At 35.6% G+C, this 17,952-nt stretch overlaps 1 protein-coding gene across 3 annotated transcripts; it reads left to right on the forward strand.

The window, feature by feature from the left end:
• The first annotated feature begins 2,775 nt into the window (after positions 1-2,775).
• LOC18426691 (ubiquitin-conjugating enzyme E2 PEX4) lies at positions 2,776-14,895 on the forward strand. 3 transcript variants are annotated; one of them, XR_016055569.1, is made up of 4 exons: positions 2,776-2,802; positions 9,881-9,948; positions 12,721-12,832; positions 12,912-12,939. XR_016055569.1 is itself a non-coding variant. In XM_006833333.4 (4 exons), the coding sequence occupies exons 1-4, from the start codon at positions 12,698-12,700 to the stop codon at positions 14,732-14,734; spliced, it is 483 nt and encodes a 160-aa protein (XP_006833396.2). In that variant the 5' UTR covers positions 12,692-12,697; the 3' UTR covers positions 14,735-14,895. The 3 variants fall into 3 exon arrangements, 2 of the variants coding, with proteins under 2 accessions (XP_006833396.2, XP_088722856.1); XM_006833333.4 differs by lacking the exons at positions 2,776-2,802; positions 9,881-9,948 and adding exons at positions 13,662-13,791; positions 14,646-14,895 and having other exon boundaries at positions 12,692-12,832; positions 12,912-13,040; XM_088866730.1 differs by lacking the exons at positions 2,776-2,802; positions 9,881-9,948 and adding an exon at positions 14,646-14,895 and having other exon boundaries at positions 12,692-12,832; positions 12,912-13,040.
• Positions 14,896-17,952: the final 3,057 nt, after the last annotated feature.

Raw genomic sequence — 17,952 nt, forward strand, 5'->3', positions numbered from 1 at the left:
CATGCATCTTTAAGATGGATGCAAATAAATAGTCCATCTAAAAGCAACAATTTTATTTTTATTTTCTTCATATTCATGATCTTCATGTTAAAGATTATATATTCTCTAAAGATTATGATCAAGTTATATATATATATATATATTTGAGCAATGATCCAATACAACGGTTGTATCATAGTATAATGCAACGACACACTTCTAAAAAACCATGTTTGTGTATTTGTATGACCTCAAATTTTGCACACACACTCTCTTCATCTCAATAATCAATCCCCCGCCCCCCTCCCAAAAAAAAAAGTTCAATTTGAACCTTAAATAGGGTCAAAATGAGTCCCCTCCAAAAACCAATTTAGACAATTCATTTTGTGAATTTCAAGATCTTAACCTTTATAAACTCAAAAACATTTTTTTATTTTTTTAACATTGTTCATCTAATGATAATAAAGCTATCCAAAGAAATTGAAAATGAAAAAATCCTTCTAACGCCTAAATCTAAGCATCTCACCAAATGAACGGCTTATGTTAATTAGGCTAAAAAAATACTTTTTAGGTTGTGTTTTCAATTTTTTCTTTTTTTGTGATTGTTCATTAAAATGAAAAAGAATGTATATTTCAAAATTTGGATGAAACAAATGGCCATAAGATTGTTTTTTAAAGTCGTTGCATCATATTACTATGCAACGGTTGCATGAAATCATTGCCCCATATATATATATATATATATATATATATATATATATATATATATATATATGCAGGCTGTTCGCATAGAAACCGTGTCCATGAAAAAAAAAAAAAGAAAGAAAGAAAAAAATAGTAAATTGGCATTAGTTTGGCACCTAGGACAAAAAAAAGAAGAAGTGTCATAACATTTTATCTTCTCCATGAGATGATTGTTTGCTATCGTTTCTTTGTTGTAATAGACCATGCTAGTGAAACTAACTCAATAACACCATTATTAAAGCTTTTGAAGAGCTAAATCAACCTCAATAACACCATTACTAAAGCTTTTGAAGAGCTAAATCAATAGGCTAGTATTAGTCTTGCTCGAAGAAGCAGATGGACAGTAAATCAATAGGCTACTATTAGTCTTGTTCGCCTAGAGATTTTGTGTCGAATGGCTGGAATTGGGTTTGGATTTGTCCAAATTGGGGATTAAAATAATAATAATAATAATAATAAAAAGGATATTTATAGGGTCGGTATTTATAACCAAAAAAATATATCAGATAAAGTTTACAAAAAAAAAAAAAAAAAGGAAAAAAATATAGGTTTCAGCATGATGCGGTTTACATAGAGCGGAGGCTCTAAACAATCTAAGTAGAGGCCACCTTTAAATAGAGTAAAAAAATGTGGTTCCAACATTGAAAATATTTGTGATAGCATCAAATTATATTTTCACATATAATTATAAAATTTAAAGCTTAAAAAATAGTGTAGAGCAAGCAGATCTATGAAAATTTGAAAATCTTGAAAATTGACAGTCTAAAAATATATTACAAGATGCACTATTTTCAAAACTTGAAATGTATTTTTTCTCATGTCCATCCATCTTGATGTCGAGATGATCAATTTGAAAATATTTGAGCATCAAAATAACCCCTTCTAGTGAAAATTTGAGGTAGGCTCTAATTTGATTGTTTAGAACCTTGGCCATATATAAGCTTCTTCCTTTTCGAAAAGAACCAATAAGACCCATATCATCCCGATTGACTCGATCCCGAGTGATTACCATCCTAAGGGTTATACATATCAAAATCGGCGGGTTTTAAAATGGTACGACTCCGTTCTTCCACTAGTCTAAAGATGCCTTGAAACTTGAAAGAGATCACGTATGTCATTTAGCCAATTATTAGGGTTTATTTGGTCATTTGATGAACCGTGAAGGGCTAGCCTAGCCTTTCTCCCACTTTTATTTTGATTCCGGAGGCATCCAGTCTGCTCTCTCTACTTGGGTTTGATTGCTCCTCCCAGTTCGAGCTCCAGTACTTTCTCTCTCTAAAACTTTTAGGGCATCTCTCGAACACACTTTCTTCGAGGTAAGTCTCTCTCTCTAAATGCCATCATTTGTGTTACTTTAAGTTTAATTTTTTTGTCTCTGTTTTTTACATCCGAAGAGAAACCCTAGTTTTTGAGAGCTAGAAAATTGCAGAACAATCACTTGGACACTTTGTATTTATTTTTAAATATGTCAAAACATTTTTGGGGAGATGTTGTTGTAACAGCAGGTTCCTTAATCAATATATACATATATATATATATATGTTGGTTGGCCGCATAGAAACCGTGTTTATTAAAAAAAAAGAAAAAAAGAAAAAAAGAGTAAATTGGCATTAATTTGCCATCTAGGACAAAAAAAAAGAAGTGCCGTAACATTTTATCTTCTCCATGAGATGATTGTTTGCTGTGGTTTCTTTGTTGTAATAGACCATGCTAGCGAAACTAACTCAATAACACCACTACTAAAGCTTTTGAAGAGCTAAATCAACCTCAATAACACCATTACTAAAGCTTTTGAAGAGCTAAATCAACCTCAATAACACCATTACTAAAGCTTTTAAAGAGCTAAATCAATAGGCTACTATTGGTCTTGCTCGAGTAAGCAGATGGACAGTATACTCTCGCAGGATTCGTAAATCTTTTGGCAACTGTTGGAACTTTGGAAAGCAGTGTTCATAAATGTCATTTACAAATTGTTTTGTCCTGATTTTGTCAGCCGTCAAATAAAATAACAAGACATTCTCCTTATTCTCTCTCTAAAAGCCTTCTCTCTCTGTATTTTCTACAGCATCTCTCTCTGAGGTAAGTGTTTCTCTCTCTAAATCCTTTCAAATTCCATTCATTTCATTTATTTTCTATCATTTTTTGAGTCTGAAACGAAACCCTAATTTTGTAGAACTCGAAAAATCTAAGAATCATCACTCGGAACTCCCAATTGCTATCTGGAAAGCTACTTATTTTGTTGATTTTGCTACAATTTCATCCGTGGTTTCTTCATTTTATAATATCGGGATTTTTAAGTTTATTAACATGGAAATTTTTAGAACCATCGAATTTTGTATGTAATTTTTAAGGAATGAAATTGTATATTTCGTGTTATTGATGAGATTAGGGTTTTGATTTCGGATTCATATAGAGAATCATTTGTTAGAACCTAAAATATTGCTCCAATTTTCAGAATCAGGAACGTTTCGAACCTAAAATATTGCTCCAATTTTCAAAATCAGGAACGTTTGGTCTTGGTTGACATGTTGAGTTCCTTTCCTACCACAAGTAGGAGGCCCCATCCCTACCGAACTATCAACCCCTGCCCACCAAAAAAAGAAAAATACACTGTAGAAAGATAGGGGTTAGGATTAAGCTTTGATTGTTTGGATGATTTTTGAGTTTTTTTTTTTCTCAAAGTAAGTGTGGAGAGTATGGGAGAGAAAATGAGTACACAAGAATTTGCATGGTTCATCCGATTGGGCCTACATTCACGAAGGGAGAATTAATCTGTATTATTATAACCCTTCTATAGATCCCTTGTACAGATATATAGAATTGTATATGAGAACATTCTATATTGAAAAGGCCACAATAGGAAACAATGATCAACATGATTAAGGAAAATCATCGTGATTTAGGAAAGCTGGTTGATATGCAGATATTACTGGGATACACCAGGCTATCTCAACACTCCCCTTCAAGTTGGTGCAAAGAGATTGAACGAGCCCAACTTGTCAAGAGCACAGATGAATTTTTCCTAGCCAACCGTTTTAGTGAAGATATCTGCAAGTTGATTTTCACTGTTAACATGAGGAGTACAAATCATCTTGGCTTGAACCTTCTCCCTGACAAAATGACAATCAACTTTAATATGTTTAGTTCTCTCATGAAAAACATGATAAGTTGCAATATGGATTGCAGCTTGGTTGTCACAAAATAATGGTATTGGCTTGGCTAACTTGAAACCTAAGTTCATTGAGAAAGGATTTTAATCAAATTAGTTCACAAGTTGTGGACGCCATGACACGATATTTTGCCTCAGCACTGGATCTAGTGACAACATTTTGCTTTTTACTTTTCTATGTGACAATATTTCCACCAACAAAAGTGCATAAACCTGTGGTAGATTTTCTATCTAAAGGGTTACCAGCCCAATCTGCATCACAATAACCAATTATGTTTTCAGGTCCATTGTTTTTCATCCAGATTTCATGACTAGGGGAAGATTTTAAATATCCTAGAATTCTATCAATGGCCTACATGTGAGAAGATCTGGGGGTATGCATGAACTGACTAACCATGCTCACAACATAGGTGATATCTGGTCTGGTAATAGTTATGTAACCAACATCTTGAAGAGGTTCACCATCCTCGATGGAGATCTTGTTATTTACGTTAACTGGAGTATCAATAGGTTTAGCTCCAATTTTACCAGTTTCTGTCAAGAGATCTAAGGTATATTTCCTTTGTGAAAGAAACAATCCTTTCTTAGAATAAGCAACTTCTATACTAAGGAAATACCTTAATTTTCCTAAATATTTAATATCAAAAACATTGCCTAGATATTTCTTTAGTTGATCAATCCCTTGTATGTGGCTCCCAGTGACTATAATATCATCAACATATACCAATACAACAACAATTCCGGCGGATTTCCTTTTAATAAACTTAGAAGAATCAACAACACTTCTAGTAAAACCATTATTTAATAAGGCATTGCTTAACTTGGCATACCAGGCCCTATGAGATTGTTTTAAGCCATATATTGCTTTCTTTAGTTTTCACACAAGATCTAAATTTTTTTTAGGGTGTCCATGAGGTATTTCCATATACACCTCCTCTTCTAAATCACCTTGAAGAAAAGCATTTTTAACATCGAGTTGGAACAAGGGCCAATTTTGATTTGTGGCCATTGAAAGAAGAACTCTAATAGAGTTCATTTTGGCCACAAGTGCGAAAGTTTCTTTATTGTCTTCACCATAAGTTTGTGTAAACCCTTTTGCAACTAACCTAACTTTACGCCTCTCAATTGTACCATCACTCTTGTACTTGATTTTGTAAATCCATTTATTTTCAACCACTTTCTTTCCATTGGGTAACTTGACAAGTTCCCGAGTATGGTTCTTGTCAAGGGCCTGAAGTTCTTCTTCCATAGCCTTTTTCCAAACTGACTTGAAAATGGCCTCTTGGAAGTTAGCCGATTACATATTGGAGAAACAGAGCTAAGATAAGAAAAATAATTTTGAGAGATATGAGAGTAATCAACAAATTGTTCAATAGGATAGGTGGAAGCATTATAGGTATAAAAATCATGAAACTTACTTGGGAGACGAGTGGTACGTTGAGGTCGACTAATGGAAGGGGGGGCCACACGAGATTCGATTTTGTGAGGTTCAGCTTGAGGTTCTTCTTCATGAGGAACTCAACTGCTTCTTCTCCATTCTCATTTTCATCATTTTTATCAGTATCAAAATCATCAACAGTGATGTTGGGCATAACCATATGTGTCTCCCCCATGAACCAAACTTTCCTTAGTGGGAACAAAATATGATTCATTTTCTCGAAAAACAACATTACGGGAAATGATAACCTGTTGGTTGATCGAATCATAGCATTTATATGCCTTTTGAGTGGGACAGTATCCGATAAAAATACATTTTTTTGCTTTAGCGCTTAATTTATCAACATTTTGACTGTGTACAAAACAGACACATCCACATATTTTGAGATGATTCAAAGAAGTCTTCTTTCCTTTTAGAACTTCCATAAGAGATCTATTTTTCAAAAGTTTGCTTGGCCATCTATTGATTAAGTAACCTGCTGTTAAAACAACATCTCCCCAAAAATGTTTTGGCATATTGCTCTGAAACATCAAAGCATGAGTGACCTCAAGTAAATGGCGATTCTTGCGTTCGGCAATCCCATTTTGTTGGGGAGTTCCAACGTAAGAAGTTGGTGAATAATTCATTTTTCTTTAAGATAAGTGGAAAAATTGTTGTTCACATACTCTATCCTATTGTCAGATTGCAACACTTTAATTTTGGCATCAGATTGAGTTTCAATCATTATAGAGAACTCTCAAAAAGTGGGAAAAACTTGATCTTTTGAATGAAGTAAATATACCCAAATTGTCCTCAAAAAATCATAAATAAATGTCACAAAATATCGATATCTGCGAGTAGATTTAATTGGAGCAGGTCCCCAAACATCAATGTGAATTAAATTAAATGGAGAAAGAGATGTTCTAGTAGAACTTCTAAAAGGAAAATGAGTTTGTTTCGAGTATCGACAAATATCACAATCCAGAGTCCAAATGCAATGAAGGAAAAACATAACAAAGAATTTTCTCACAGGGATGTCCGAATCTCATATGCCATTTTCTACTATCTATTACCTCCTCTTTAGAAGTGACATGGGCTTTTGTCGCAGAATCCAAAATGTAAAGCCCATGAACCAGCTTCCCCTCACCAATCTTCCACCCCGTGACCCGGTCCTGGAGCAACACATGAAGGAGAAAAGATTACGTCACAGTTGTGACTTTGGGTGATTTTACTAACATATAACAGATTAGATAAAAAAAAGGTAAATAAAGAACATCAGTGGAAGATGAGCTACTAAAAAATTTGGTTTTTCCATTTCCTTCAACAGGAATGAGGTTCTATTTGCTATTGTGATAGAATTCCTTTTTGTATTTTTATCAAGATTTAAAAGCAGATTAGGAGTCCCAGTCATATGATCAGTAGCTCTAGAATTAGTAACCCATAATGTTGGTGATTCGAAAGAAAAAGAAACGGATTTACCTGGTTCATGGTTAGGAGTCTCAGAGTTGGAAGCAATCGAAGCTTTGTGAAAATTCTGGAACATTTGGGCTAACTTCTCAAGAATTTGATGAACATCATTGTTGGCTATTTGAGCAGAGTTTTTATTTTTTCCTTGCATTTTTTCTCTCCTTTTTGCAAGGTAAAGTTTTCAGCAATTTTCTATGGGATGACCTTCCTTCTTACATTCAAGACAATAAGGTCTTCTTGTACCACGGTTTTTGCCACGACCACGCCAGGGTTTAAAGTTTGAAGTAAAGGCTTTTCCAGAGCTATGATCAGTTTCACTATTAAGAGCCGACCTATCAGATTGCTCTGGATGATTTTTATCATTTCCAATCATAGCCTGATGCTTAGATTCTTCTCTATTAATAATGGAGCAAACAGAATCAAAGTCAGGCATTTCTTTAGACAGTAAGATTTGGCTTCTCAAAGCCTCATGTTCAGGTCCAAGAGCAAACAACAAGGCAAATGTCTTTTCTTGATCTTTTCTAGTTTCAAGTGTTTTCAGATCAGTAGTGGTGGGCAGACAATAATCTAATTAATCAAATATACCGGAGACAATGCCAATAGCTGACTAAAAGTTTGATCACCCAACTTCAAATTCATGATTTCTTGTTTAATTAGATAAACTTTTGCGACATTATTTAGACCTCCATACATAGTTTGGGCTTTAGTTCAGACAATGGCAGCCATGGAGCAAAACTGAAATCCAGAAGCAATTTTGCGATCCATAGAATTCAAAAGCCAACTTTTTACCAAATCATTGTTGGTTTCCCACTCCTCGTATTTTGGATCAGTACTTGGAGGAGCCTTTTTAGTTTCATTTATGTATCCCAATTTTCCTTTTCCACTAATAAATAATTTGGCAGAGTTTGCCCAAAAAATATAATTAACCCCTCCCTTTAATAATTCGGTGGTTATTCTAAGGTTGGGATTTGGTTCATTATTGTTGGAAATTTCAGCCATGAGAACAAATACCATGGTTAAATAAAAAGGAACGAAGAAAGTCCTTACCGAGCCAAGCAGAAAAAAATATCGAAGAAGAATAACCAAAAAACCAAGACGTTCAACACCCTGTAGTTGTTGAAGCTGGCGAAGTGCACTAGATAGCCTACAAGATCGTTGAATAAGAATATTGCCTTCTTGAAATAATGTGTTCTCAGGGGTCCACCACAAACTTATGAGAGAAGAGACCACCAGCAATCAACTTATGAGAAAAGAGACCACCAGCAGGCTGATTTCGTCATAAAACCAAGGTCACCGGAAAAATATAGCGCCGAAAAAATTGTTTGTAGCAGCCTGCTGGATTTTCCCACTACTAGAGTGTTTTACATCAATAGCACAGGCATTAGGTCTTGGATTTTTCCAGTTTGCATAGCCGGTTTATGAGAGATGTATCAACCTCATACGAATGCAGCAGCTGGCAAAGGTTGACCGGGTGTTCAATATGATAAGGAGTTCATAGTTTGATCTTTGGATTTGCTCTCTAGACTTGCAGAAGGACTTGGCAGTGGGATAGAAAGCCTGGTTGCACAAAGCAAGCTGAGGGACCTGCTTTTGCAATGTTGTGTTGATGAAACTGCTGATATTCGGCAAAGTGCCTTTGCGCTTCTTGGTGACCTTGCTAGAGTTTGCAAGGGGCTACTTGTTTTGCTTTTGCTACGTTAGAAGAGGAAGCTGCAGAAGAGCTGGCCTCACGCTTGGAAATTATATTGCAGCACCTTCTTTGCACTTCTGGGAAATATCATGAAAGAAACCTTCGTATTCTGTATGATGCAATTGGTACATTAGCGGATGCAGTTGGACAAGGGCTTGATCAGCCTGGCTATTTTGAAATATTGATGCCTCCATTATCTCAAAGTGGCAGCAGCTGACTAATTCAGACAAGACAATCGGAAAACCAGCAACCCTAGATCATAAGACTCCTCCCAAAGCAAACAGTGCTTTGTCTAACCGAGCAAGATCAACTAGTAGATTGAAACTGTGCTCTAATACCATGTTAAGAGTATGGGAGAGAAAATGAGTACACAAGAATTTACGTGGTTCTGCCGATTGGGCCTACATCCACGAAGGGAGAATTAATCTGTATTATTATAACCCTTTTATGGCTCCCTTATACAGATATATAGATTTGTATATCAAAACATTTATATTGAAGAGTCCACAATAGGAAACAGTGATCAGCCTGATTAAGGGAAATCATCGTGATTTAGAAAAGTTGCTGATATGCAGATGTCAATGGGATACACCAGGCTGTCTCAACAATAAGGATCCTTTTTTTTTGTTTTTGAAATTATGTCATAGAAGGACATACATTCTATAGGCCTTTTGGTATGTCTTTCTTTCTGGACTTTTGGCTTTCTATATTGCAAAGGAAAAATTATAGGGTTTTTATTTATTAGCTTGGAAAATTAGGCTTTTGGCACCTCTTTAGTTATCTATTTAATTAAAAAAGGCAACTCTAATTTGTTGCAGTTGTGGATAGATTTTTTTTTTATTCCAGTTTTTATTTTTACCTATTCCTTTTTTTTTTGATACAACATGGTTGATTGGTGGAACTTCTAAGAAGCAGGAGACCAAAGTTACACCAAATCATCCTTGCCTGTTTGCTTACACCCTCTCCGAAGCTTTCCCATCCAGCATAGAGCATGGAAGGGGCTTTGGTGGGCCCCCGCTTCCACCAACCAAGGATGCCCTTAATGTTTTCATTACTTTTAGAAGTTTATTGTTCTACTGATTTCATTACTGATGTTAGTTTATTGCTAATGTGTTGCACTCTTTTCACAATGAGATTATCTACTTGCTGATATAGTGGATTCTGTCAAGATACATATTAAATTGGTCCTTTCTAGGAGCCAGATGTTTAGCTTTAGAAGGGATATCTTTTGGTTTTGTTCCCTGCACACTTTCATAAAAAATATTAAAGTTTTCAGGGGGAAAAAAACTTGTATACTTCTGACACCCTTTGTTTTGTTTTGAGGGTTAGTTTTCTGAGATTGTTCATGTCTTGGTTTTTCCACTGATTTCATCTTTTAAAGGAAATCGAAAACATGATGCTTGTTTTCATGCAGTTTGAAGGTTCTTCTTTAATCATCAAGGTCTACACTGCAAGCAATCCTATTCGATAGAGTAAATGCAGGTAAGCTATAATGTGTTTATTGCATGAGCTTGATAAAGATGCCTTTGTACATTATGTATAAAGTTGTTGCTGTATCATTTGTTGGATCGTCTAGTAAATAGGATTGCTCTTATTATGTTTTTCTGCATTTCAGCTTTTATCCGTAGTATGTTGTGAATCACTTGATCATTTGGATTCATTATAAGACTTATAGCTTAAAATCTAGTATATGTGCAAATATAAGTGTTCCTTGCGGAAATGGGCAAGATGCTTTTCCAGGCTGATGAATAAACTGCCCTGATTCTAAAATCCAACAATGGGTGAGATTTTGAGTATTTTTACGAACATAGGAGGTCATTTAACTTGCTCAAGTTAAGCCTTATTTAGGCATTGTTTCTATAGCCAAAAATGATCTTTTGTACAATAGATGTACAGCTCTGAAATATTATTCCCTGCAACATATTACGGCCCCCCGAGTGAAGTCCAAACATAGTTTGCACGAACAAAAAATGTGTCTAAAGGATTTGGAAATTCCTAGCCTGGGTATGCTAAAGGGTTCAATGAAGTAAAGGTGGGTATTTGTATCAGTTTTCTTTTCTTTTTTGTGCATCTCTCGGAGTTTTTAGATTCATGCTTGTCTAAATCATCCAAATGAGTGTTCATCGGAATTTGGATAAATGCTTTTTTGATACGTTATGGGTATTACGTGTCATCTTCTACAATTTTGTTCAATATCCAGAAGAGTTTTTGTATGTTTATTATTTCACGGAAATATGAATACATGATTCCCCATGTGCTCCAAAATCTAGCTCTACAGTTTCCTTTTTGAGTCAACCAATCACGATTTCTGTCCTGATTCAATCTAGCTCTACAGTTTCCTATATGGGTGTGGTTTTTTTAGGACTAAGGCCCTAAACAATCAAAGTAAGGCGCACCTTCAAATAGTGTTGAAAGATGTTGTGGTACTAAAAATCTTTGTGATGGCCTGAAAATTTATTTTTATTTCTAATTATAAAATTTAAAGCTTCAAAAATAGTGTAGATTGAGTAGATTTATGAAGACTTGAAAATCTTGAAAATCAACGGTCCAGAAAATACAGTAGAAGATGCACTATTTCCAAGACTTTAAATCCATTTTTTCTCATGAACATACATCTAGAGGTCGAGATGGTCGATTTGAGGATTTTTGGGCATCAAAATGAACCTCTTCTACTGAATTTTTGAGCGCGCTTTAATTTGATTGTTTAGGACCTCACACTTATATAAATTTGTTCCTTTATATTTTTGCTTACTATGATGGTTTTAAATTATGGGTGAGAGGGTGGGCTGGATTTTTAAATTTTGAACTGAAATTGCTATGTAGGAGTTAATTTTTTTATTCAAAATAATGGGATCCGAGTAACCCTAGATGATTGTTTTAAAAGAAAAAAAAACGGATTTTGAGTTCTTGACATCTAGATCTTTCCCTCAAAAAAATGGAGGGTTCCTATGGAATCTTGGGACGTCATTTTTTTTCAGGCACATAGAGGATACGATTTTTTTTTTTTTTGGCGGTTAGTCATTGAGTTCTAGATATTATATCCCCAAAATTTTGGATCCAAAAAATATTCTGAGGAAGATTTTTGTTCAAGGGAGTAGATGAACAATATACTCCCAAGGGAATATGAAAGCTTTTCGCACATATTTTTGATTCCGATCAAGTTGGGGGATGTTACTGTGAATTTCTTTAAATTTTAATTGGAGTCAAAATTTGCATCATAGTTTTTGCTACTCCAGTATTTACATGTGAGCAATCCTAGCACCTACATGATATTCCCACACATTTTTTTGGTTGGTATTAGCAAATACAAAATCGCACAGTAATGCCCATTAAAACCATAACCCACTGTCGATTCGCTCAGTCTTAGCTTTTAGTAAAAGCGTTACCTGGTAAAGCTACACCACAATTGCCCTTCCTTTTAGTCCCACATTGAGGACGAGAAGGAGATTCTTTTTTTTTTTGGGGGGGCTTGGGGAACGGCAACCTTATCATAGGGGTTCATGGATAGAAAAACATGGCGTTGGTGGCTTCCCACTTTGAAGGAGGTGGATGGGCCCTCTACCACCAATCTTTAAATAAAAATATCAAATAAAAAAATAAAACCAAAAAAAAAAAAAAAAAATTGAAGATGGGTCCCGTGGTGGGTTCCCTAATCAAACAACTGACGGGTTTGTGGGGAGATTGGTTGGTTCCTGATATATGGTGGAACCAAACTAGATCCACTGATACACGATCTGGATCTGCGATTTTTAGAACCTTGCTTTTGCTATAGACTGGTTTAGAAGGCATATAATTTTATTAAGGGTGTGGTTTATATAAGGTTGAGGCTCTAAACAATCAAAGTAAGGCGTAGCTGTAAATAGTGTCAAAAGATGATTTTTCAATAATAAAAAAAATCTTTGTGATGGTCTAAAATTTATTTTCATCTGTATTTATAAAATTTGAACTTCAAAAATACTGTATATCAAGGAGATCTGCAGTACAAGGTGAACTCTTTCTCGGACTTGAAATCTATTTTTTTTCGTGTCTATACATCTCGAGGCCGAGATGATCGATTTGAGGGTTTTTTGACATCGAAACAGCCTCTTCTAGTGAAATTTGGGGTGTGCCTTAATTTGATTGTGTAGGGCCTCAACCTTATATAAACTTTTTCCTTTTATTAATATGTTCTTGGTGTACATGAATTTTCATTATTTCCGTAAAAATGATTGGTCCAAGTTAACCTTTGATTATGTTGCGTATGTTGGCATCAAGAGCCAGGCTTTTCAAGGAGTACAAAGAGGTGCAACGAGAGAAATCTGTGGATCCGGATATCCAACTCTTGTGTGATGATTCCAATATTTTTAAATGGACGGCTCTTATTAAGGCAAGCTTTCAGTTTCCTTGGTCAACCCAAATTTGTCCTGTCCTGTCCTTATCTTATTAAGATCTCGTCTTTGTTTTAGGGACCTTCTGAAACCCCTTATGAAGGTGGTGTGTTCCAGCTGGCATTTGCAGTCCCAGAGCAGTACCCATTGTTACCTCCTCAAGTTCGGTTTTTGACAAAAATATTCCATCCCAATGTGCATTTCAAGGTACTAATATTTTGTTTTTTTAGTTATTATTAGTTAGCTTTCAGTAAGTCTTGGCTCTTGAAGAAGTTGTGTTAGTTATGGATCTAATGGCTGGTTATCTAGTTACATTTGTTATTGACTTTGTGAGTATTCTAATGAAGACATCTCAACTGGCTCGATTGGCTTTTGAAAGAGAATGAAAAATAACCCAAGTTTTAGGAAACTTGGAATTGGCTATAGAGAATGGTAGTTGTACATGAAATATGATTATGCCTTTGTACTGAATTGATAAAATTAAAATATTTGCAGGACCGTATAGCAAGAAATTAATATATCAATGAGAGTATGATGAAGATGAATTGCTCCCTTAGTTGATTGTATGCATGTGCACCAATGTAATGTTTGCCATTATATTAAGCTCCTATTCACAAACCCTAAATAGTGTCAACGGTAAAATGTATACATCTGTTTACACACACACTCACATAGATGGATTGGCAAAGGGCTTTCATAGGAACTCATGCAGACTCATGCTCGAAGAGTTTGGCAAACCTCACATGGCATTGTGAATGAGGCCTTCTGGGTTCTAATAAAATAAATTCATTTTAAGATGCATATTGTCTTGATATTTTTGTGATGTAGACAGGAGAGATATACCTTGATATCCTTAAGAATGCGTGGAGCCCAGCATGGACTTTGCAGTCTGTTTGTAGGGCCATCATTGCCTTGATGGCTCATCCAGAACCTGATAGCCCACTTAATTGTGATTCTGGTAATTTGAAATAGTTACTCTCTCTTGCGTTCAAATTGGGCATCTTGTCTTCTAAATATGCAATTTTCTCCATTTATAGAAACATATTTCATACCAGAAGTCTACACTGTTAACTTGTGCTGTTTCTTATATTGGTCTTTTTGTCTGAGATTGGTAACAATGTTTCCTATCGAGCTTATGGTTTCCTCTCTTTTTTTGGGGCATTTTTGGGGGCGGATCGGCTGTGGTGATATTGTTTTGTAACTTTTATCTTCCCCTACAAAACATTTCAGATTTATGGGAGTCCCTTTGGTTTAAAACTGTGTTTTACCTGTGCTCGACACTTCCACCAAAGGTTTTGGGTCTTTGTGCAAATTCTACTACTAACCCCACAATTAACTTATAAATTTTAAGGTCGAGGAAGTGATTTCAAGTGCAAAACCATGTTGTCCCCTTGCAATCTGAGTTTTGAGGTCTTTAGCAAAATACCATGGGTTCACTTGTATGAGTATTAATAGGAACCTTTTTATTAATTTGAGTTTAGGTTAAACAAAGCGTTTAATGGGATCAACTTGCTTCATGCCTAATGGCTATGGTTTTGGACCAATATTCCATACCATTGGAGCCTAACTGCCGTATTTTCTGCACCTATTTGCATTGACTAGGTCCAGTTACTGTCCTGACATTATAGCTTGATTAGAATATTTTTATACACCAACATTAGAAGATGGATATCTCTCTCTCTCTCTCAAGCTTGCTTCCTGTGTTTCCATTTGCATCTCACAAACTCCTTCCTCCTTTTCCATTTGTTTTTAAAGAAAAACTGATATTTTCATGATCTATGAGAAGTAGTGAATTGTAATAATCATTTGCAGGTAATCTTTTGAGGTCTGGAGATCTAAGGGGGTATCAGTCCATGGCAAAGATGTATACTAGGCTTGCTGCCATGCCCAAGAAAGGTTAAGTTCATTGTATCCAAAAAAGCAAACTCTATGGAAGGCAAATCTCACATTGACATGTATTGGTTCTCGACCTTTGTCCATTTATCACATTATTCAGTGTTGATGATGACTTTGTGTCTTACCCAAAAGTAAAATCAATCCAAGTCTCTGTGTTTTCAATTAATGTGAATCACTTTGCTACTTTATAGCTACAAATAATTACAATTAGTTACTTTCAAAAGTTTGATTACTAAAATGATGTGCTGAAGAATCTTCTTTAGTGAAACGCATTTGATATGTTTCATACTCCGTTGATATTAGAAAGGGTGAAAGAGTCGAGGCTCTAAACAATTAAAGGTAAAACGAACCTTCAAATAGTGTTGATGAGAAATGTGGTTTCTATACTAGAAATCTTTGTGATAGCGTTAAAATACATTTTCATTTTTAATTATAAAATTTAAAACTTCAAATATTGTGTAGATCGAGCAGATCTATGAAAATTTGAAAATCATTTGACAGCCCAAAGATGTATTACAAGATGCACTACTTCCAAAACTTCAAATGCATTTTCTTTTCATGTCCATGCATCTCAAAGTCGAAATGATCAATTTGACGATGTTTGGGCATCAAAACAACCTCTTTAAGTAAAAGTTTAGAGGTGTGCCATAATTTGATTGTTTAGAGCTTTGCACTTATATAAACAAAACAACCTCTTTTAGTGAAAGTTTAGAGGTGTGCCATAATTTGATTATTTAGAGCTTTGCACTTATATAAACATTTTCCTATTAGAAAAGGTTGGGATTTATGGGCAAATGCATATGTTATGGTGAGTCTACGCTCCTAAAATCCTAAAATCCAACGTAGACATGGATTTCAAACGCGAGATTTTACGAGTTCATTATATCATAAATATTGAAAAAGACGGATGTTCAGCTTTAAAAATAGTTCGTTTTATACTTTGTTTTTGGATCGGTCATTTTGAATATATTTTCAATATTCATTAGATTTACACTGTTTTTGGAGCTCCAAATTCATAAATATGAGGAACTGGCTTCACTTGGGATGTTTTCGGTACTAAACTTTTTAAAACACCATACTCGTGTATGAGACGGTTGACCGAAATTGTTTTCCATTGGAAAATTATAGGCGATTGACCTCATAGAGGTTTATAAACCCTAGGTCATGTAACAATAATGGATGATTTGCTCACGGTGGCTTAATTCATCATCGAGACCGTGATCATGAATATTGAAAATGATGGATGTTCAGCTTTAAAAATAGTTGGTTTTATACTTTTTTTTGTTTTCAATGGGTCATTTTAATATATTTTCAATATTCATCAGATCTGCAATATTTTTGGGGCTCTAAATTCATAAATATGAAGAAATGGATTCACTTGGGATGTTTCGAGTACTAAACTTCTTTAAAAACCAGACTCGTGTTTGAGAAAATTGACCGAAATTGTTTTCAATTGGAAAATTATAAGCAATTTTTACATCGGATGGTTGTAAGTAATTGTGACGTCTTTGTATTAAAGGTAAATGGTCTTATTGTATACCATCTTTTTTTTAAAACTCATTTTTATTGCCTTATGTGTATATTTGGAGGGTTATGTGTATGGGTGGTCCATATGCTAAATATAAAAAAGGAAAATACACGAGATTAAGTTTCATCTTCGGTTAAAAAAGGATACGACGACCACTAGCCCCACACCTGTTGTAGGGCGGGCCTTAGAGTTATGCACCTTCGAATGGTATAAGCCCAAAGTATTGAGCCACAATGGTGGAAGGGCCTGAACCGCCTAGAGCTCCGCTTTATTAGGATCACATTGGTGTAACGTACTAGAGTAAGTCCAGAGTATTGAGCCACAAGGGTCCCGAAGAAGGCTTCCGTAGCCAGCAATAGAGTAAGTCCAGAGTATTGAGCTATAAGGGTCCCGAAGAAGGCCTCCGTAGCCAGCAATAGAGTAAGTCCAGAGCATTGAGCTACAAGGGTCCCGAAGAAGGCCTCCGTAGCCAGCAATAGAGCCCTTCACGCTACCATGAAATTTCAGTTTCACGCAGCCCTCCAGAAGCGTAGTCCAAAAAACGTTTGTTGGGACGTTTAGGTTTTAAAAGTAGGAGCTGGGAGAAGTTGGAGAGGGGATTGCTTTCAAAGGGAAGAAACCATGCACCCAAATGGTAATCGAACGCTTAACTTCAATAAACTCTGGTAGCTCTGTACTTCGTCCTTCAAAATTTATCTGGTTTCTCGCTCCAAAGGTTCCAAGTGGCAACAACAACATAAATCCTCCAAAGCTGAATTCCCACGGCCATGAAAGGAGGGGACCATAGAAGTTGCCGCTAGGCGAGAATCTCAGAGTGCCTGAGGCATATCCAATTTGTTGGGTGGAGGAGCCAAACCCAAATGGCCGATAAAAAAGGGCAGTGAATGAAAAGATGATCAATAGTCTCCTCATCATTTTTGCAGCATACGTTAGTAAGGATGAACCCCATCCTCTTTAGAGGATCGATAGTGAGAAGCCTTTTGTATTCGATAAGCCGAAAAAAGGTCTTGACCTGGTGGGGGGTTTTGCAATTCCATAGTTTTAACGGTCTCTGAAAATCTTTCGGTACAACGATGAAGCATAGAACTGACTGTCCGAGGCCAGGGACCAGACTAACCAGTCTGGTTTCTTGGGGTGGTAACATAAGAACGATGCCATCAACTCCTGAAATTGGATATCAGTGTGAGCATCAACCTTATAGATGTTAAGTCTGATATCCCACACCGACCGAAGAACTTCTTGTTTCTGTGTTGATCTCCTATAGTGATCACGATACACAAGTTTAAGAGGATAATCATCAAGCCATTTTTCATGCAAGAATCTGGTCATGGCTCTGTCTTCGACTAAAATTCTGGAATAGGCGAGGAATAAAGGTCTAACCTGCTGAATTCCTTTCCAAAATGAATTTAAAGGCTCAGTTAATAAAAATGAATTTTCTTGTTGGATTGGGATCCGTTCCACAAAAAATTCCTCATCAACAATTCCATCTCGTGTACCAAAGATGTCTTCATTGTGTACCAAAATTTGCACACCTTACCTAACAATAACCTTACCTAATAATAAAAAGCAATGATTGCCCCCAATGTTTTTGAAAGATATATATTTTGTTTGTGCTTTTAATACCATTAAGTAGCATATGGTTTACTAGTTATAACTTATTTTTCTGCATGTGGAGGGCTTGTGTTCCATTCTCTT

Source organism: Amborella trichopoda, chromosome 5 (genome assembly GCF_054954075.1).
Source record: "Amborella trichopoda isolate Santa Cruz 75 chromosome 5, AtrichopodaSantaCruz75HAP2 v2.0, whole genome shotgun sequence".
Classification (NCBI taxonomy): domain Eukaryota; kingdom Viridiplantae; phylum Streptophyta; class Magnoliopsida; order Amborellales; family Amborellaceae; genus Amborella; species Amborella trichopoda.